The following is a 22,504-nucleotide window of genomic DNA, read 5'->3' on the forward strand; positions in this document are numbered from 1 at the left end:
GAAAGGTAGAAGAGGTATGTCTTCTTTTTCCCTCCCTTCCATAATGTCTTCAGAGAATGACTTGATATGGTATAACTTCCCTTACTTCCTTCAAAATCTTAAACAACAAATTGTTTTGAATAGTCACGAACTGAGGCCTAGTGATACTGGAATTCAACTCCAAAAATCATAACAGAGAAGAACTTGCCATTTTAATATGTAATGCATTCTTTGTGCTTGTAGCTGAGTTTGTGAAGCTGGCGGAATTGCCATGCCTGGAAGACCTGGTGTTTGTAGGCAATCCCTTAGAAGAGAAACATTCTGCTGAGGGGAACTGGATTGAAGAGGCGACCAAAAGAGTTCCCAAACTGAAAAAGCTGGATGGTGAGTGACTCTGGGCCAGCTTGGGGCAATGCTTTCTAAGCATAAGAATTGAGGGATCCCTGGGTGGCGCAGTGGTTTAGCGCCTGCCTTTGGCCCAGGGCACGATCCTGGAGACCCGGGATCGAATCCCACGTCGGGCTCCCGGTGCATGGAGCCTGCTTCTCCCTCTGCCTATGTCTCTGCCTCTCTCTCTCTCTCTCTCTCTCTGTGTGACTATCATAAATAAATAAAAATTAAAAAAAAAAAAAAAAAAAAAGAATTGAATTTGTGACATGGAATCATGAAAAGGAGCAAAACTAAAAAAGAAATAGGTCATCTCTAATCTCAAAAGCCATTTCATTCCATAGGAAATTTTATGGTCCCGGTTTGGGCCAGGGTGAGATGAAAACCTCCTAGGATACCTAGACTGTATATAAGATCATCCCTAAGCCAAAAACTTTTTTGTACTTTGTAATTAAGTTTAATTTTTGTATTATATATTTTTAATTTAAATTCAATTAATTAACATATAATGTATTATTAGTTTTAGAGGTAGAATTCAGTGATTTATCACTCTTATATAATACCCAGTGCTCATTACATCACGTGCCCTCCTAAATGTCCATCACCCAGTTACCCCATACCCACATCCATCTACCCTCTAGCATCCCTCAGTTTGTTTCCTATGATTAAGAGTCTCTTATGGTTTGTCTCCCTCTCTGATTTCATCTTGTCTTATTTTTCCCTCCCTTCCCCTATTATCCTCTATTTTGTTTCTTAAATTTCACATATGAAATTTAAGAAACATATGAATGAGATCATATAATTGTCTTTTTCTGATTGACTTATTTTGCTTAGCTTAATATCCTCTAGTTCTTTCCATGTCATTGAAAATGGGAAGATTTCTTTTTTTTATGTCTGAGTAATATTCTATTGTATATATAAACCACATCTTCTTTATCCATTCATCTGTCAATATACATCTGGGCTCTTTCCATAGTTTGGCTCTTGTGGACATTGCTGCTATAAACATTGGGGTACAGGTGCCCCTTCTGATCACTACATTTGTATCTTACTAGTTATACCTATTAGGGCAATTGCTGGATAGTAGGGAAGCTGTATTTTAAACTTTTTGAGGGACCTCCATACTGTACTCCAAACTGGCTATACCAGTTTGTATTCCCACCAACAGTATAAGAGGGATCCCCTATCTCCACATCCTCACCAACACCTATCATTTCCTGACTTGTTAATTTTAGCAATTCTGACTGGTATGAGGTAGTATCTCATTGTGGTTTTGATTTTTAATTCCCTGATGCCAAGTGATGCAGAGCATTTTTTCATATGTCTGTTGGCCATTTGTATGTACATCTTCTTGGAGAAATGTCTGTTCATGTCTTCTGCCCATTTCATGATTGGGTTATTTGTTCTTTGGGTGCTTCTTAATTGTGGACCAATCAAAGGAACATCAGTACAGCCCATTCTGACCAAGCATCTCATCTGTATGAGCCACTCTGTGCAGGAGGCAGTTCAGTTCATCTTCACTGTCACCCCCTAGGAGGAAAGACAGGGTGCAGGGAAGCTGGACAGCATATTGTAGATCCCACAGTTAGCCACCTGTGCAGCCAGCACTGTAGCCCTGCCTGGCCTGAAGCCAGCTCTTCCCCACTTTGAGCCTTGACACACCAACAGTCTGAAAGAGGCAGCCATATGACTTCTTATTAAAGACCAAGTCAAGTGCAACAGAAGAGGAAGAGGACCCACTCTGTGCAGGGAGTACTGCCAAGGGGTTCTGGGTACATGATCCCATTTTAGCCTCCCAGCTTCCTGGAAAGAAGTGCTGTTCCTGTCTTTCTGAGGTGCATACTGAGACCCAGAAAGGTCTAGTGAATTGCCAGAGGGCACAGAGCTTTGCACACTCTCTCCTTTACCACCCCTTTCAAAGCTTCAGTACACAACCCTTTTATCCACCCCAGATTACTGCAGTGATTGTTTTTAAATGGGGCTGTACCCCTAGGGAGGGATATTTTAGAATCTCTGGGGAGAGAGTTAAGCGGTCTCTAGAGTTTGAATAAGTTTCACAGGTGATTCCAATATGACTCCCTGGAAGATACGTGCTCATCTATCCTCCAATTGAGAATTATTGATGTGAAAAGCTCTTATCTATTTTCCTACATCAAGAAAATTTTAACAGCTTGATTGAAGTTTAATTAAACAATTAACTGCACATATTTAAAGTGTTTAATTTGATATATTTTTGATATACATACACACCTCTGAAACTGTCGCCACAATTAAGATAGTGAACATATGATGGTGACTATAGTTAACAATACTATCTTACAGCAACTTGAAAGTTGTTGAGAGTGGATCTTAAAAGTTTTCAGCACACACACAGACGCGCGCATGTAAGGTGATGAATGTATTGACTAACATTGTGGTAATCATTCCATAATATATATGTATATCAAATCAGTTTATACCTTAAACTTACACAATGCTATCTCAATCATAGTTCAGTAAAGCTGGGGAAAAAAAGGTAATAAACATATATACATTCCCCAAAAGTATCTTTGTGCTTCTTTGTAATCCTTCCCTCCTTTTTCTTGCCATCATCCCTCCCAAGGCAATCATTGATTGCTTTGTCTCTGTAGATTAGTTTGAATTTTCTAGAGTTTTAGATCAATGGAATCATGCAGAATGTTCTTTTCCTTTTTTTCTGGATGCATACCTAGGAGTAAATGACAGTAAATTTTCTCTTGTGAGGTGGTACAGGAATAATTGAGAAGAGGCAAACAGGTTTTGTTTTTAAGATTTTATTTATTTGAGAGAGACTGACAGCGTAAGAAAGAGAGCACAGGCAGGGCAGCCCCGATGGCTCAGTGGTTTAGCGCCACCTTCAGCCTAGGGCATGATTCTGGAGTCCCGGGATTGAGTCCCGTGTTGGGCTCCCTGCATGGAGCTTGCTTCTCCCTTTGCCTATGTCTCTGCCTCTCTCTCTTTCTGTGTGTCTCTCATGAATAAATAAATAAAATCTTTTAAAAAAAAAAAGAGAGAGAGAGCACAGGCAGGGTGGAAGGGCTTTCCACTGAGCTGGGAGCCCAACAACCTGGGGCTTGATCCCAGAACTCTAGGATCATGATCTGAGCCGAAGGCAGACGCTTAACTGACACCCAGCAAACAGGCCTCTAAGATACTGGTAATGTTCTGTTTCCTAAATTGGTAGTAGCTATACAATCATTGGCTTTGTTACTCCTTATTTATATTGTATTTGTATGAATATTCACCATTAAAAAAGAAATAGAAAATAGAAAAAGGGGAGATGGACATTAGAGTCTTGGACTTCAGCTTTTTTAGGTTTGGATTGGAGTCTAGAAACTATTTGAAATCATTTGTCTTTACTTTAAGGATTGCACAGGAAGTAACACCCTTCTCTTGAGTATGGAACAGATCTCTCATGTAGACCTTGAATAGACTAAGCCATATTATAGCCTTTTGGACCAACTATTGACCTCAGGCCAATCTGAGCAGCCGCTAAGAGAACCAGCTTGGTCTGTCCTAAGAGGATACACCAGAACAGAGACAGCTACAGCTGCTAACTTGCCTACTTTTGCTCCTCTTCTGTTGCTTATAAGCAAAACTGAGGAATCTTAAAAAGCTAAAGTGAAAAAGGCAATGCCAAATATTAGTGGGATATGGAGCAACTAAAACGCTCAGACCCTGACAGATGGTAACATAACTTGATATAACTACTTTGGAAAACTGGCATTATCTATAAAAGCTTTACATACATAGCCATTGTGACCCAGCATTTTTTTTTCCCTAGCTATATACCCAAAAGAAAAGATATATATGTTTACCAAATGACACATATGAGAATGTTCATAGCAGCGCTATTTTAATAGCTATGAATTGGAAACAACCCAAATACCCATCAACAAATGACATATTCATACAATGTAATATTAAACAGTGGGGTGCCTGAGTGGCTCAGTTGGTTAGCATCTGCCTTCATCTCAGGTCATGATCCTGGGGTCCTGGGATTGAGCCCTATATTGGGCTACTTGCTCAGCAGGGAGTCGGCTTCTCCCTCTGCCCCTCCCCCCTGCTCATGCACTCTCTTTTTCTCTCAAATAAATAAATGAAACCTTTAAAAATAAATAAATAAATAAAAATAGTGAATAGCAATAAGAATGAATGAACTACAAATTTCACACAGTATAGATAAATCATACAAACATAATGTTGAGCAACAGAAGCCAGACACAGAGTGTATATTATATACAGTATTATATGGTATATTATACCATCCCATTCATATCAATTTCAAAAACAGGCAAAATAACCTATAGTGTTAGACATTAGGATAGAATATGTCTTTTGTTGGGGGGATAGTGACTGGAAGGACACCTGAGGAAGTTTTTCAGGTTCTAATAATGTTCTCTACCTAATCTGGTGCTAGTTATCAGATATGTTCATTTTGTGTATGTTTATCGATCTGTACACTTACATGCTCTGTGTACTTTGTGTGTTATACTTTAATAATACATTTCGGTCTCCCCCTGTGAAAAGATGCTTTGGGGAATACAGAGAGATGAACATCTGCTTGCTGCCATAAAGAATATAAATGTTCATTTAAGAAGGATCATAGAGGAAGAGGCACTGGAGTTGGTTCCTAATTAAGGGCAGGGCTTAGATGGAAGGAGAGTTTGTCGGGGGGATATTCCAAAATGGAAGACTCTGTTGAACAAGGGTCCAGAGGTAAGAGTGTGTAAGGTGAGTTTGGGAGACAGTGAATTGATTGATTTAGCTGGTGCAGAACGTGAGGAGTTAAAACCAAACAGTGAATTGGGTCAAATTGTGGGCAGGCTTGTCTCTGCCTCTTTCTCTCTCTCTCTCTGTCTCTCATGAATAAATAAATAAAATCTTAAAAAAAAAAAACTTAAAGGAAATTGTGGGCAGGCTTCAAATACCAGTGCTCAGAAACAAGTGGCCTTTGGCCCAGTGATAGTCTGCGATGTTTTTTGTTTTCTGTGCTCTGGTTCTTTTTATTTTTTTTCAAATTTGTCTCCATTTTTTGATATTTGAGAGAATAGCAAAAATTCAGATTTTTGGCAACACTGGGATTGCAAATTTTATGTGAAAAATGAAGACTATATGTGTTTAACATACAAAGTTTTTAGTGCGTATAGGGCTTTATTTTTCTGCCTGGCACTTGTAGGTATTTTATTTGCAGCTACGCATTTGGGAAGCCTAATATTCTTAAGTACTTATATTAATCCATTTGGAGAATTTCCCTGAAAGGCTTTTTGGATAATTTGAAATTAAAGAGATTATTATTTTATGAGTTTATTTTTATTATGGCTCACTTCTTAGCATCTCATAGCTACTCAGGTTAACAGGAAAATATTTTCATTTAGAATTTTAACAATCTGAGACTCCTGGGTGGCTCAACAGTTGAGTGTCTGCCTTTGGGTCAGGGCATGATCCCGGAGTCCCAGGATCGAGTCCCACATCAGGTTCCCTGCATGGAGCCTGCGTCTCTCTCTGTCTCTGTCTCTGTCTCTGCCTCTCTCATGAATAAATAAATAAAATCTTAAAAAAAAATTTTTTTAACAATCTGCTGAGAATGACCAGAAATAATTTTCTTTTTCGTTTTAGGTACCCCAGTAATTAAAGAGGAAGAAGAAGAAGAAAACTAACACCATGTTTTCCCCTTTGTGTTAACTTATTTAAATGTCATAAGAATAATAGATAAGTTTTGTATAATTGTCTATTTTAAAGATTCTCTGTGGGGCAAAGGTTCTTAAGATAAAACAAGTTTCTCATTCCTACCTTTTTTTAAACCTATTTAGTGTTTCTCACCCCAAACAATAACACCAACTTCATATATTCTAGTACTTTTTTTTTAGAAACTCAAATTGTCAATTTTTGTCTTCTGTCCCAGTTATGTACTGCGTGGCCCCATCTACTGAAACTTTTATAGACCAGTCATTTTTAACAACAAAGAACAACAAATACAGTTCTTTATTTAGTTTGTTTAGGGTTTCTTTTTTTGTTTTTAAGACCAGGCATTTAAATATATATATTTAACTTTTGGATCTGTAGACCATCTTTCCTGAAGGTCCATGTCCTTATGACTCAGAAGCACAAATGTGTCATGCCTTTGGTTCAGAAGGCAGCATGGTGACAGGAAGAGTTCCTCTTAGAAGAAATACAGAGCAGTCCTAGAACCAAGACTCCCAAAGTCCAACTGCAAAAGCTGTGGTGAAAAAAAGAAAAATTAATATCTTGGAGGCCTTATAGCCCATGTTATATTTACTTATTTGTTTTTCCAAAATGTGTGCATCTGTCAACTGGAATTTAGGTTGTGTTTACACACCTGGCCACTTGAGTCATTGTGCACAGTGAGTAGTTAAAATGACTGTCGTGATCATTCCTTTGACCAGTATTGTGGTCATGTTACCCATGTGGACCTGATCTTAGGCACACTTTTTGGTTTATGATCCCTTATATGTTATATAAGGAAATACATGTAAACAGTAGTTATATTTGAATTCCTAGCCTAAATGTTGGCCATTCATATATATCAAAAATTTCTCTAATAACTTTGTTCTGTTGACCCTCATGTTGGGAGAAGTGATTACTATAAATAAGGATATAGAATTTAAAATATAGCATCTGATACCTTTCAATAGATTAAATTTAGAATTTCAAAATATATTTTTAGAATGCTTCTAAGTTAGACAGCTCTTAAAATGAATTATGTAAGTGATTGTGGAGGGAAAAGAGAAGAGATATTTCGTTATGGGATCCCAGGCAAAGGGCAATATTTTTGAGGATTGCCTTCTCTATGAAGCATGGTAGGTGATTTAACCTCAAAATTGCAAAGCAATAGTTGGACACAGAGGTTAGAATTTATAAAGAAAAACTTTTTGGAAAGTACGAGATATAGTAGTCAGTAACCAGATAAGTTCATAGCAGGCCACGACTGAATCACTGACAGATTGGAGAAGAGAAGTCAGAGGCGCTCTGCCAAATTGTGCCTAAAGTCCCTCAACCAGAGACTGATTCTTATTTCCCTATTTACCTTGTATGAAATCAGTCAAAGAGGGGAGAGTCATTTTTTTAAAAAGGTGATTGCATAAATAGTCCTGGGTTTCAGAAAACTTCAGCTATCATTTAAGTAGGAATTACATGATTTCTCTGAGTCACTCTGATCTAAGGGGACCACTGCTTTGACAATCAATTCTAAATACAAACATCAAGAGGAAAAACTAGTCCAACACTTTTTTTAGCTTCTTGTTAATTCTTCCTCATTATCTGATAGGAAGAAATCTTTACTCTGGCTTAATATTCAAAGCCTTTGGGTATTTCTTTTGTGGACTATAAATAATGAGTATTCCCCTTGGTGATGTTTAAGTCCCCAAAAGTAGGAGGGAAAATGATCTTCTTGTAGTTTGCACTTCATCCAGTAGGCAAGCCTGAAGCCATTTTGCTCTGTATGGATATATTTTTCAAAGGTTACTCTGGAAGTGAATGTAATAGGGAAGGCATGACTTCATATTGAATCTATAAAGTGGCTTATGGTGTTGGTGTTTGGATTTCTGAATTCTATAATATAGAAACTCATTTTCTTTGTTTCTCTTTGTTTCTTAATGTCTTTTAATCACTGATAGTTCTCAAAGAAGTGTAAGGTGCTTTTCTGTGTCTATTTCACACAAAATTCATGTTTAGTTTGGCTCAACAAATATTTGAATGACTTCTATGCATCCCTTTAATGGAATTAAAGCCAGAATCCATGCCATTAGAAAATGGAAGATAGGCTGTATGAAGTAAGTTCAGAACATTCTTTCTAATCATTCCTTAAATCATCTTTTACTGTTGCAAATTTAGCTGATATTAAATGCCTTTGGCTTATGGATTAGATACTTGACCTACTTGGAATGGATTCTCTCTGGGCTCCTGGTTTAAAGCGTTTTGTCATTTTTAGTGGCTCATTAAAATTTCTTCCATTATTATAATAATGGTAGAGCTCTAGAATCAGTTCAGTATTTTAATTTTTCACAGGTAACTTGATTTTAGTCTACAAAGAAATTCAGCTTTGCTGTGTTCCCTAACTCTAAGCTTATGGGTATATTACCTGGTCAGACCTTGAAGGGTTTTTGTGTTCTTTTTTTTTTTTTTTTTTAAACTTTCTGAACTCTTTTTTTTTTTTTTTTTAATTTACTTATTTATTCATTCAGAGAGAGCGAGAGAGAGGCAAAGACACAGGCAGAGGGAGAAGCAGGCTCCATGCAGGAAGCCCGATGTGGGACTCGATCCCGGGTCTCCAGGATCACACCCTGGGCTGCAGGCGGCGCCAAACCGCTGCGCCACTGGGGCTGCCCGGGTTTTTGTGTTCATAGGAGTTTTTGGTTTTTGTTCATAGGAGTTTGTTCCTTTAAACCAGAGTTTCTCAATCTTGGCACTATTAACATTTTGGATTGGATGATGTTGTTCTGTGTATTATAGGATGCTTAGCACCATCTCTAGCTTCTACGTACTAGATGCTGGTAGAAGCCCCTGTTTAGTTGTGACAACCAAAATTGTCTTCAGACACTACTATCTGTCCCCTCTGATGGAGGGATAGGAACAAAGCTGTCCCTGGTTAAGAACCAGTGCTTTATACTAACATTCCTTTTGTCCAGGGTGCATTTATTTTCATAAATGCCATATATGCCACCTGAGTTGAGAGAAGGTGATGTGTTTAATAATCATGGATGGAAGGAAAATGGTCCTTGGTGTTTTGCTTTTTTGTAATGCTCATTTTAATAATTTTCATATGACATTAGAAACTCAGGGCTGAAAGGTTCAACTTACATTTTTCAGCAGGGTCTCAACTTTTATTTCTTAGCATTCTTGCTTATCTTAGGACAGTGATTATTAACCTACCTCTCTCTTACTATAACAGAATTCAACTTTATGATAGATTTTTCTTTATCTCTAAAGCTGAACATTTTGAGTGTGCTTTTAAATAATGGATTATTCTTTAAATGTTCATTCTTTAAATGTTCATTCATTGTCCACAGATGCATAGAATTTTCCAGACTGTAGCAGTCATTAAATGCAGAAAGATATTGTATAAAATTTGGTAATCATATATGAAAGTTAGCTGGTGTCGGCACCAATTTTGAATGCGATCAGAAGAATGTCTGATCATGATAATTGGTCACTAACTTGGTATGGTTACTCGGAATGGTTATAAGACATTTAAAAGTGGTTCTTGTGTGGAAAAAAGAAATTTTGACTTGAATAGATGCTTCTTCTTATACCTTTTACTGGTGGTCTGGAGTAATGAGGAGTAAGAAATGAATCTTAACTGTTGGCTTATTCTCAGAATTGGTGATGTGTAAGTGGAATTGAAGATTGTTATCTCTGTGACTCAGAATCTTCTACCTGGATTTTTGTTAGGATTAAATGGAAAAAGTATAGGGTCTAGAAAAGTTGGATTTAATCATTAACTTTTAAAAATTGGTGTGTGTTGGGAAGGGAGGGTCAAAGTATTTTTTTTTTTCAAAGTATTGATCATATGAGTAGTTAGTATCTCTCTAACTGCAGTCTGCCAGTTTGTGAAGACCTTACATTGTAAGTATTGGTAAAGGGAGAAAACTAACGCTAAACCGAAAGTTATCTTTTAACTGAAATTAATTCCTTTGGCACACATTTTCTTTATTTAGGCTGCTTAATGTGCCTGTGAATAATTAAATATAAAACAAGATTCAGTGTAGCAGAGTTGGCGCTTTTGACACAGCTAACTTGGTCATATTCCTTTATCTTCATTCTAGCATGAGGTTTTTGTTTTTTGTAAAACCATAAAATAGGTGCAATAAAAAAATAAAGGATGTGTTTTTAAAAAAAAAAATCACTGAACTTTTAGAAATCCCACATCTAAATCTCTATTCCTGCCTTTTTATAAACCAGTGACGACAAAGGAAGAAAACTGAAAGAAAAAATGAGACTGAGTCTTAGTTTTTTCTAAACTAAGAAAAATTTTCTCTTGCCACTTAGGGAAGTCATAAGTGGATTCTAGTTAATTTCCCATATTGGGCAGGTAGAGGGGAACCAGCCAACCAAATTATGACCCAGCAAATTTAACAAGGGGGTGGGGGAGAGTAAAGTATTTTGCAGTAGATTTGCACTTTAAAATTATGAACTGGATGTTGGTAGAAAGTACTCCCAAAGGGCAGATGGGTAAATACCTAGCCTGCATGTGGATATTAGAGAATCAAACTTCATCCTTGCTCGTTCTAAGCCCACCTGAGCAGTAGTTGTCTGTACATAATCAGAGTCAGGATTTCCCTATTTCCCTCCTTGGTGTCATCTTCCATGTTTGCTACATTGACAGTCATCCCTCTGAGGAATGTGTCAAGTAGAATTCTCCTACTCAGAATAGAAACTTTGAGTTAACTTTCCCACATCTAGATTTGAAAAAGGAATTTAGATGGTTAAATTAAGTTATGGCTCATGTTACAAGGGTGGGAAGTTCTTTGCTTCTTTGATCTGCAGGGTACCTGCCTCTGAGGTGCTACTGCCTAGAGGGATCAATTCCATCAAAAGACTGGTGAGTTGGTAGCTGTAGTGAATATACATATAGCTAGCTACTTCTCCCAGGGTGTCAGTCATGATAACGAGCATCATTCCAGAATCTTTGGCTTCTAGAACCAACTCCATTCTGAAGAACGTTTTAACATCTATTAATACTTTGGTAATAATCTTTTATATGCAGGAATTTTGTAGCATGACTTTATGACTAAACTTATTGTGTTAAATTATTTAGAAATGTTGAGTTTCTGAATGTTATTTTGTGAGACATGTTTTAAAATAGTAATAAATTGTGTTATTTTATAAAAAATTATTTTGTATCTTTTTTGGTTATATTGATTTTAGCTAGTACAGAGCAACCATGTGAACTTCCAATGACATTCAATTCTGAAGAAATTTGGTCTTTGGATCAAACATTCCACACAGCTTGTGAGCATGTGTATGAGAGAGATAGAGAGAGAGACCGACTCATCTTTTTGAGTTTTTTTTCCCTGTAATTCACTACCAATGACAGTCTCCTCTCCCAGCTTTGTGAGTCTTCACCATAAGTTCTCTGGGCACCATTTCAATTATTAGTATCCTGGAAAGAGTGTTTCCCAGGACTGCAAGTTACTACTGCACTTAACCATTCCTAGTTCTCTCCTCACTAATAGTATATGAGGTTAAAGCTGGTTGATAGGCCCCTGATGTGAGGTCTGGAATAACATGACTTCGGCCAGCCCCCGTGTAATACACAAGAAACAGGAAGAGCCTAGTAAGAGGTGTACCATTACACATTGTCTCAGCACCTATTCTGTGCTATCGGCTGAATATAATTTTGGCCTCAGAATGGGACTGTAGTGCATTTTATTTCTAATTCTTTATTCCACAATTCTTTGGTTATAAGGATGTTTCTTGCTGCTGTCCTCCTTTAAAAAGCAGATTTTAATTTCTGAGCCTATAAAGAGAAAACCTTAATTCAGATTAGAAACAGCTCATTATTTTTAGTTCACTGTTTTCTAGAATAAAGGATGGATGTCTAGAATCATGACAATGTATATCATATATATATTGTATTGAATATAAATGTATAAATGTATGTATATGTAGATATATAATTGTTATATATAATAAAAAAATACTAAGTGATAACCCTCCTTTCTAAAATGCAGTCAACTCTGCAGCTATAAAAAAGTATATCCCTATGTACAGATATAGAAGAATGCCTATAATATTAGGTGAGAAAGATTAAGAACTCATTATTACGAATGTAATATGTGTGGAATGAGAATGTGTGTATACATGTGATGGCTGGTTGGTGTGAGGCGTTAGTGGGAGTATGTGCGTATGTGTACATGGAGAAGTGGGAATGTACGGATGGGGTGGGACACTTGTGGTATATACGTGTAGTGGGAGGAGAGAGTATGTTTATGATGGAGTGTTGTGGGGAGAAGGTGGGAGTGAATGGGTACAGGTAAGATTCTGAGAAGTGAGGGGGGTGCTCTACCCAGTGCCATGCTGCCATGCTGATGGGAATGGAGGGGGAAGCTATGTGAGTTGGGGAGCGGGGGAATGAGGTCATGTTTGTTGGGGGAAGCAAAGACTTGCCTATCTGTTGTGAGGGTTAAGTATGTGAAGATGTGTGTGTTGAGAGAAAATTGTGAGAGTGGAACAGACATGACATGGGAGAGGAAGACATGAGTGAGTATACAGAAAAGTGTTAGAATGTATACCAGTATTAGCCTTTATAAATAATTTTTTGCCTTACGATTTTTAAATAGGTTGGCTATAATTTTAAAGCCTTAGTAGGGGAAAACTCCACTGAACTCAAGTTCATATAACCACTTCTGGATTTACTAGGTTCTCAAGACAAACATCTTCAGTCACTGATTCTGTGCAGTCAAGCCTGTTTTTGAAATCTCCCAGTTTATATCCTCTTAATATAAAATGGCTGCTATTATATGGACTTGCCTTTGTGCTGTTAGGAAATCCTGATAAGCACTACTCACAGATACAGAGACATTCTTAAATTTAAGTCTTTAGAACACATCTATGGACTTTTCTGAAATATCTAGAAAGGCTCATTTCTGGCCCATCCTTAACTGGAGTCCTATAATAAAGAATGAGGAGGGGATCCCTGGGTGGTGCAGCGGTTTAGCGCCTGCCTTTGGCCCAGGGCATGATCCTGGAGACCTGGGATCGAATCCCACGTCGGGCTTCGGGTGCATGGAGCCTGCTTCTCCCTCTGCCTGTGTCTCTGCGCCTCTCTCTCTCTGTGTGACTATCATAAAAAAAAAAAAAAAAAAAAAAAAAAGAATGAGGAGAGGGTGTCTCCTGACCTGTCCTTGAATTACTTTAAAGGCATATGCTTTTTTTTTTTTTTTTAAAGTTCTCTAAGCAACACAGCTTCAAGTGAGAGTGAGTCTCCCTTGTCATAACTTGGAATTTCATTTCATTGGTGCTTTTAATTATAAACATGTTAAAACAGGTTTTGGTTTGAATAATGCAGTATTCTAATAAGTATACTTTATGAGTTACCTACACGTCTGATACATATTTTTTTTTGATACATATTTTTTAAGGATACTAAACCAGCAGATACTCTGGCAGAGTAGTGAACTTTATTAAACAGGTTTAATTTCTGAATAAAGTGAATTAAATTGAAACTATTTACAGAAATTCCTAAAATCACAGGACACTATAGACCAGTAGCATCCGTGCCAGAGATTTACTGTTATTAACTAATTCTTTTTTTTTTAATTTTTATTTATTTATGATAGTCACAGAGAGAGAGAGAGAGGCAGAGACACAGGCAGAGGGAGAAGCAGGCTCCATGCACTGGGAGCCTGACGTGGGATTCGATCCCGGGTCTCCAGGATCGCGCCCTGGGCCAAAGGCAGGCGCTAAACCACTGCGCCACCCAGGGATCCCGTTATTAGCTAATTCTAACAGCAAATAACAGTCTGACTCTTCATACCTCAGTGCTTAGAGGCATGTCCCTCCTGAGCTGGAGGGGAGGGGATCTTTGTATAGTCCAGGTTACCATACAGGGATTCCTTTTATGACAACTGCTTAACTTCTCATTGGTTGTCTCAGAGAGACTTCCTCATGTAGCTCAGTAACTCCTGTACTTGACAGGAAAGTTCCAGAAACTTTAAGAACAAATTCTGAAAGACCTTTATGAGCAAATCGTGAATTTTTTTTTTTTTTTAAATTTATGATAGTCACAGAGAGAGAGAGAGAGTCACAGAGACACAGGCAGAGGGAGAAGCAGGCTCCATGCACTGGGAGCCCGACGTGGGATTCGATCCCGCGTCTCCAGGATCGCGCCCTGGACCAAAGGCAGGCGCGAAACCGCTGCGCCACCCAGGGATCCCAAAATCGTGAATTTTTTTTAAGCTACAGCTTCATTGTCTTAGTCGAAACAGGATGATTATTTTAAATTCTTTTTTTTTTATTAGCAACTTCAAGTATAACAACTGAAACTGGAATAAGTATTTTCTATTAATAAAAATGAATTTTGACAAAAAAAAAATAAAATGGCTGCTATAAATCAGAAACATTCATTTTAAACAGGTATGAGAAATTATTCCTGTAGTAAAACAAACATTTTTAGCTGAAAAGGGATTTTTTAAAAAATAATCCAGGTTTTTATTTTTTTTATGATAGTCACAGAGAGAGAGATAGAGAGAGGCAGAGACACAGGCAGAGGGAGAAGCAGGCTCCATGCACCAGGAGCCCGACGTGGGATTCGATCCCGGGTCTCCAGGATCCCGCCCTGGGCCAAAGGCAGGCGCCAAACCGCTGCGCCACCCAGGGATCCCTGAAAAGGGATTTGAAAGGGGAGAAAAAGCATTACTAGATAACATCCTGAGCCCCATTTCAGGATTTCCTAACTTTTTATAGTAAGTTAATATTGACTTAGGTCTGTTCAGCCTTCTAATATTTGCCTTGTAGAAAACATGCAAAAATTGAATACATTGAAAGGTTCTGTAATTCAAACTCAAATAGTATGCTATAAGGTTAAAGATACAGTAACTGAAGTTATATTTTTTTTAAGTGACACCAGGAAATCTTCCTAAGAGAATAAATATAGAGCTTAATTACACTGAAATTTTATATATGTGTCAGAAAAAAAAGACAATAGAATTTTTTAAATACTTTTATTCATATACATGTATTTTGACAACTTCAAATTTAGAACACTTAGAATCAGCATGAACAAGAACTACCATTCAATGACAAGGATTTGAAATGGGGGAATAGATACTGTAACTGGTTCTTATTAATCTCCCCATGCAACAAGACACTCCCTGTGTCTTGTACACAGAAAAATTGATTCACACAATTCTAGAATTGCAGTATTTTTCTAACATCCCATTCCATAGTCTCAGAATACTTTTCAATTAAAGTGATCCAGATGTTTCGAGATGAAAAATAAAACAATTTGCTTTGTAAGGCTGAATAAATAGTATGAGTCACATTTCTTTCCATTAATATAAATTAGGGAAAAAACTTAGGAACAATTTACTGTAAACACAAAAACTATTCACAATATTAGTAACAACGGCTCATATTTTTACCGAACACTTCCTGTGTTTGCCAGGCCCCACGCTAAAACATCTGAACATGCAATTTCACAATTATCTCAATGAGAAGTGTCAGGGATTCACATGGTTTTTACAACGGATGATTGCCACAATGACAGCTGGCACTGAGCACTTGTGTACAAGTCTTTACCTGGCATTGCAGCGAGTACGACTCACTTGTAGCAGCTCAGGGTGCTCATTTGCGCGATTGTACTAATGTTACATGAATACTCAGGCCTGACTCCCTACCCCCACCCCCAAAACAGCACATGGCGGAAGTCTTTACCACTAGGGACACATCTGTAAGAGCACGGAGACAAGGTAAGCGGCTGCGATCTAGATGTGCACTGTCGCCGTTTCCTGGGCCTCAGAAGTGCCCCTCCAAGCCTAACTGCAGGAGGGCGGCCTCCGCCTCCTCCTCCTCCTCCTTGGCCTCCTCCTCGCGGATCTGCACCAGCAACTGGAAGAGGTTAGGGGCAGGCCCTTCCGCGGCCCCGGTCAGCCACAGCTGCCTCCGGATGGCCCCGCTGTGGTTGGCCCCGGCAATGACCTGCTCCAGGCGGGCCTGGTTCACGTTATCTTTATCTATGGCCCCCTTCTCCACCACCTTCTGCAGAAGAGGCTCCAGACGAATGACATACGCAGATAACTTTTCTCCCGGGTTCTGGTAAGTGTTCAGAAATCTGACCTGCGCATCCCTAGAGCTCTCGACGCTCCCAAACACCTGCTCAAGCGCCTTCAGGCATTCGGCAGTGGTTATCGCAGGGTTGTTCGTCTTGAGGATGCGGATGACATCAGCGGCGGGGCCCCGAAGACTCTCCATCAACCGCCGCCTCTTTTCTACATCAGACACCTGCCACTCCTCTATGACCTCATTAGTGTGTTCCAGCCAGGGATCAAAGGTCTCCTCCCCAGGCCCCGGGATGTCCCTCCCCGAGAACAGCGTCAACTTCTTGTACCATATGGACTCAACAAGAGGCTGAATAACGTTATCTAAAATATAGTTTAGCATCTCTGCTGGCATATCTGGACCCGGGGCCGGAGTGGGGTTCTGAAACCCAAGGACGCGGGCAACATCTTGCACGGTCCACCCCTCTCTCGCTAGGAAGAGGTGCAACCTTTCTAAAAATTCAGCATCGGAAGTCGGGGGTTTAAAGACCACTTTCCAGACACCTCCTTTACCCGGCATCTCCCTGGGGATCGCGGCGTAATCGACAGCGCCAGTGAGCTCTAACAAGGCTGCTTTCGCATTCTCTTCCCTCCAAAACATCCTCCCAAGCACTCGATAGGGCACCTGGGGCATCGCAGCCTGGAGGGTCTCCTCGATTTCAGCCTCATCACAGTTCACTGGGATCCCCCAGACCAGCAGGGCTCTCTGGGAGTTCACATCCATCCCCCGGCACCAGTCTTCCAACAGCGTCATCGCCATTTCCCCAACTAGCGAGGGCCCCGATTCTACAAAGACGGATTAGGCTGTGGCTCCCTGCGCTCTAGGGCTCAGCGCGGCAGCAGACACCCCCCCACCCCCGTAGGCGCGAGGGAGGCAAGCTTGACGCAATCACAATTAACAAACGACACCAGAGTCCTGCCCTCTTCCTTCGCGGCCCCCAAAGGCAGTCCGCCGGCTGGTCCCCGGAGCCAAGCCCCGGGAGGCTCGGGCAGTCGCCTCACGCGTCCGCCGCCACCGGCGTCCTCAGTCGGGGCCCGCGGCCCGGGTCCCCCACCTGCAGCCGGGGGTCGCGTCCCGTCGCAGCGCAGGAGGCGGGCAGCGAGCGCGGCTGGCGAGGGCTGCGCCGCGGGGCCGGAGGCGCCCGGGTGTGGTCGCGGGGCGTGGCCGCCTCCTCCCGGCAGCCGGGCGCCGGCACTCGGGGCTCCCCTCGGAGGCGATCCCGGCGTCCGCGGCCGGAGCCCGGCCTCCAGTCGGCCGAGGAGCGGCTGCTCTGCAGACGAGGGCTGTGCGGTCCCCGGAGGCAGAGCCTGTTCTGAGGTCGCGGCGGTGGCTGCCACGCCAGCCCGCCAGCGGCTTCTTTGCAGACGCAGGGATGGCTCCGGGCGGTGAGGGCGGCTGAGGACCGAGCACACGGGCGGCGGAGGCGCCGAAGGACGGGGAAGCGGGGCCACAGGCGGCGGCGGCGCGCAGGCTGCGGCGGGCTGCGGCGGTGTGGCGCAGCGGGGCCGCCGGGGTCCCACCGCAGCCCGCGGAGGCGTTACTGCCGCAGTGCGGGGCGGGGCCGGCTGCGGAGCCGCTTCCTCCGCGCCCCGCCCCCGAGCGTAGCCATGGCAACGGCGGCCCGGACTCCCGCCCGCTCCGCGCGCTCCCGGGGTTGGGGCTGGGGGCGGGGTGGGGCGGTTGCAGAGGCGCTGGCCTGACGCTCCGGACACTGCTCTCTTTGGTGGCGCATTTCCTTTTTCACATTTTCCAGTTTTTATTTCATTTCTTAAAAAAGATTTTATTTATTCGTGAGAGACACAGAAAGAGAGGCAGTGACACAGGCAGAGGGAGAAGCAGGCTCCACGCAGGGAGCCCGACGCGGGACTCAATCCTGGCACTCGAGGAGCACACCCTGGGCCGAAGGCAGGCGCCAAACCGCTGAGCCACCCGGGCTGCCCTTTATTTCATTTTTTAAAAAAGATTTTATTTATTCATGAGGGGTGGGCAGAGACAGAGGCGGAGGGAGAAGCAGGTTCCCTGCAGGGAGCCCCATGCGGGGCTCTATCCCAGGACCCCAGGATCCTGACCTGAGCCAAAGGCAGGAGGTCAAACACTGAGCCACCCAGGTGCCCTTAAAAAAAATTTTTTTTTTTTTTTTTAACAAAGCACCTTGTTTAAAAGATAATATAATTCTGGAGTGGAGTTAAGGCTGCAAATGCCTCCGTCACTGGTCTTCCGCTGGGTAGGAAAATACGGTCTTTAGCACCGCAGCTTCCCTGTCCCACCTGATTGCATTCTGCACCCTCCATACATCCCCTCAAACTAACACGTTGGAAGCGTGCCGTGTTCATATTTTTGTGTGAGACACTGAGTTGAGACTTTTTCTTGTCTAAAGTTTTGTAAAAAAAAAAAAAAAAAACCCGTATCTAGTCAATAATCCGTAGCCAGGCAAAACGCTAGTGTGTTATTTTTCCTGTCCTGGTATCGAGAAAGAGCTGACAAAAGAGAATCCTCCTTGTGGTTCAAAAATGTCAAGCAACCCCCTGCAAGCAAAACAGGGCCTACTTAACGTCAATCCCAGATGGTGAAAATCTTCCCCAAAAGAACACAGCATTCAACTCTGAATTTTTAAAACCTTATTTAATAAAAGGTTTAAAGATACAGAAGAACATTCAAAAGTAAATAAGTTACATAGGTACATTACAATCACATCCGCAAGATTTACTTTAGTGTGTTATTTTTTCTTTTTTATAAAAAGCACACAAAAAATAAAATCTTCAGTCTGGTCTATCACAACTGTACAGCAAAAGAGGTAATATTTATATATATATATATATATATACACTATTTTAATATGTAACAGTCTTTTTAAAAAAGGGTGCCACAGGCAGCAAACACACAAAAGGCAGTGTCTGATCATGTTTTTTTTTTCCAAAATAAAAGGAATATACTTATTTATATGCTATTAAAATATTTGTACAATAATTACAGACTGTCAAGGCTGTTCCTGTGCTGTCCCCTCCACACAAGACCTTCAACTTAAAGACAAATGAGGAAAAGGTGAAACAGCTGCAAATTGTTAGAGGCAAACATTAACACAGCGAAATATGGGGAGGACATACAATTGTTTTATAAAAATGTGCATACTTCCTGTAAACCTAAGGAGTTAGGCTTGCCAGTCTGGTAATAAATACCGTTCGAAAAAAAAGAGAGCCCCAGTGAAAATATATTTAAACAGCTGAGGCTTGAGTATGTGTTGTATTCCTCCTTCATCTTAACATCTGGCACATGAGAAGAAAGAGGTTAGGTCACTGAGGCAGTTAAATATAGGGGATTCTCTAGACATAAGCAGCACATGACCTCTGTGCCAGGGGTGGTGGTGGGGTCAGAAGGGATGAGGGTGTACCTTAGCTGTGAGGGGGGCTGCTGAAGGCATGGAGGACAGTGCGCTGAAGCACAGTCTCCTTGGGTGGGTAAGACACCTCAGAAATGGTCTGGGACACAGGCACTAGGTTAGTTTCATGCCCTTAGCTAAGTGTAGATGGAGACTGGAAGATGGCTATGTGAGATGGTGTGGGGAGGACATTATAAAGCTGGAGGTGTTTGTCATTTAACTTCTTAAAGCAAACAGCTCTGAATAGAAGAGAACAAGGGAAAAAAAAAAAAAGATAAGCCTACTGTGTTCACAGAGAGAAAGCACCATTAAAGGATATACCCATCCCAGCTCCTATGGCTGCACCTACTTTATTGGCAGGTCACTTGGAACAATGGCATTGCCCTCTACACATTTTAACTTTCACCGTGTATTCTAGATCTAAATCCATCCTGGAGCACGAGCCCTTCGAAAATACAGTGTCTGGTGGAATTAATACAGAGGTACCACCTTGATTTTTTCCACCAATATTTGCCTAGTCTGATTCCTGTGAGCGTAGAGGAGGAGAATCTCTCTAAACAAGGAGGTTCCTCTTACCACATGTCCACAGGGGGGCCTGAAACAAAATACTGTTTAAATAGAAAAAACCTCAGGAAACATAAGTAGCACTTTGGGGCGAAGCTGCGAAGGCACTCTTATTACACAAGTGATTTAGAAGACAGCTTAAATTTGCCACCCTCCTGTTTCTGGAGGGCATACCAGATTTTTGCAAACTTGGGTCCTGGAAGAAGCCTTTGGAGGAAACTAACTGGGGAAGTTGACGATCTAGGTAGCCGTCCTGGAGTCTGGCGGGGAGAATTTTGTTACTCCTATCGCTGGGGTCCTGAAGAACTGTATTCATGCATAACTGAATGCTGAAAAACACCTGTTAGTGCATAGTTTAGAAACAAAACTCCCTCCCCACTCCAAGCTCCCAAATAGGAACATGGATGTCTTTAGGCTATTGGGTAGTAAGGAGAATAGCAGGATTTTTGGCTCCTTCCTAACCTGCCGACCTGTCCTATGCTCACGTTCACTTGGAACGTTTCACAGAACTAACGCTGAAGAACAAGATCAGAAAAATAACGCGGCCCTCCTATGGGAAGTGATGGGGCCTCTAGAACCTTCCAGCCCTTCACTTCAGTGACTCCATGCCAAATATGGCCTCCTCCAGCCAGAAAGAAAACTAGAATTCTGGCTTCCAGCCAATCCCCTCGAGCAATTTGAAAATACAGCCAGAGAAGAGGTAGCAATGAGAACTGCCTTTGACCTTCCTTGCTTCTGCTAGTCTTTGTGTGGCTTTGGTGACACCTTACACCTTTCCACCCTCTTTCAGGGCTACTAACACTCGTATTGGCAAGAGCTTCCAGAGCAACAAGGTGAGGGACCTTAGGGTGTTAGGAATGGGGGGGTGGGGTGGATGCCAAGAAGATGCCTTGTTTTGGGATAAATGCACTTGGGCCTCTGGAAAGCAGGAGGCCCCTGGTCCCTGAGAGGATGTTAAAAATTAAATATTAAGAATAAATAAATAGCTCCCAAATGACACAAGTCAAGGAATGAAGGCTCCTGTCCAATCTGGTTAGGAGACCTCCCCCTCCCAGGGAAGGATCCAGAAATCTCCAGCATGCAGGACTGGGGGCTGAGCTGTGGATATCTGCGCTAGACCAGGTGGGATGGGGTGAGGGGGCAGCTGCCAAGGGCAGGGGGAAGGCAAGGCAGGGAACTTGCACCAAGGAGCAGGTGGGCCCCACAGATGAGCCCCCTCGGCAGCCTTCGGGGGCCCAAAAGGTGTTTGGCAAAAAGGGGAGAAGCAGGAAGAGCCAAGATTTATCAACAGTTCCCTCCAGCCTCCCCGACCCTCCCGCAGGCTGGCCCCTCCCCGCCACATCTGAGACCCCTTCTCGGCCCCCCGCGGGCTGCTAGCCCCCAGCAAAGGGCCGGTACCGTCCTCCGACCCAGCGGCCTTCGGGAGCCTTCCTCCCAGAGGAGGTGGCCGCGGGGCAGGGTAGGGGACAGCACAGGTGGCAGGCTGAGTTCCCTCTCCGAGCTGACCACACACTTTCCCGGGGCGGGCGGGGGGCGGGCTGGTGCTCGGCTCTCCGTGGTGACGACCTCGGGCGACCTCGGGCAGCCGGGGACACAGAGGAAGGGCAGAGGCTGCGCGGGCGGCGGTGCTCGAGCGCCCCGAGGGGCGCCCCAGCCCAGGCAGGGGGGCGTGAGGCCGACTTCCCCGCGGGACGCAGAGAGAACTGGATCCTGCAGCCCTGAAGACTGCTCCCGGGGCTTTTTTATAAATAAAAGAGCCGTTTATTGTATGGTCTCGTTTTCTTCGGAGAACAGTGCACGTGAGCTCTCCTCTGGCCGCCGGCGGCCCGGGGTGCCGGCGGGGGCGGCCCCGGCACCCGGGCTCAGCCCCGCTCCCCCGCGCTGCTCTCCTCGCGCAGGGCCGGCGGGTGCGGGGAGGCGGCGGCCGCAGTGGCCGCCGCGGCCGCCGCCTCCTTCTCCTTCTGCCTCAGCGCGGCGGCCTTCTTCTCCTGTTCCGCGTGGCTCTTCATGTGGGCGCTGCGGCTCTTCACCTTGTAGAACACCCTGCAGCCGGGCAGGGGGCTCCCATCAGAGGGCCGTCCCCGCGCCCCCAGGACCCCCCAGACCAGACAGCGCATGCACATGTGTGTGCGCAGCGTGCGAGGGTGCGCCCCGGCATGGGTGTGTCCGTTTACGTGCGCACACAATGTGCAAGGGTATACTCATGTGAGTGCATGTGTATGTGTGTGTGCACATGCGCAGGTGCGTCTGTGTCTGTGCGCGCGCGCGTGCCCGCGCGTGGGGGCGCAGGTGCATCTGCGTGTATGTATGCGCCCCTGTGCAAGGGTGCACCCCATGTGAGTGCATCTGTGTGTATGCAGCTAGCGAGGTTGTGCCCCACGTGGGTGTGTCTGTGGGGGG

The 22,504-nt window shown here is 43.0% G+C and overlaps 3 protein-coding genes across 7 annotated transcripts in view; 1 reads left to right on the forward strand and 2 right to left on the reverse strand.

Annotated features, from left to right (window-relative positions):
• DNAL1 (dynein axonemal light chain 1) overlaps nucleotides 1-7,015 on the forward strand; it is a 39,268-nt gene extending 32,253 nt beyond the window's left edge. The window contains exons 7-8 of the mRNA XM_038545227.1: nucleotides 223-363; nucleotides 6,004-7,015. Coding sequence (XP_038401155.1) covers nucleotides 223-363; nucleotides 6,004-6,044 — 182 coding nt within the window. The 3' untranslated portion in view covers nucleotides 6,045-7,015. The remainder of the gene's footprint in view (nucleotides 1-222; nucleotides 364-6,003) is intronic.
• An 8,036-nt stretch (nucleotides 7,016-15,051) lies between these two features.
• Nucleotides 15,052-17,177, reverse strand: PNMA1 (PNMA family member 1). Its single transcript, XM_038545228.1, has one exon. It carries the CDS (start codon nucleotides 16,921-16,923, stop codon nucleotides 15,862-15,864), a length of 1,062 nt encoding a protein of 353 aa, XP_038401156.1. The 5' UTR covers nucleotides 16,924-17,177; the 3' UTR covers nucleotides 15,052-15,861.
• A 1,713-nt stretch (nucleotides 17,178-18,890) lies between these two features.
• The window catches only part of MIDEAS (mitotic deacetylase associated SANT domain protein), a 70,206-nt gene continuing 66,592 nt past the window's right edge, over nucleotides 18,891-22,504 (reverse strand). For all 5 annotated transcript variants that reach the window (XM_038545229.1, XM_038545233.1, XM_038545230.1 and 2 more), the window contains one exon: nucleotides 18,891-22,147. In XM_038545229.1, the coding sequence (XP_038401157.1) occupies nucleotides 21,967-22,147 (181 nt within the window). In that variant the 3' untranslated portion in view covers nucleotides 18,891-21,966. The remainder of the gene's footprint in view (nucleotides 22,148-22,504) is intronic.

This window comes from Canis lupus, chromosome 8 (genome assembly GCF_011100685.1).
Source record: "Canis lupus familiaris isolate Mischka breed German Shepherd chromosome 8, alternate assembly UU_Cfam_GSD_1.0, whole genome shotgun sequence".
Lineage (NCBI taxonomy): Eukaryota > Metazoa > Chordata > Mammalia > Carnivora > Canidae > Canis > Canis lupus.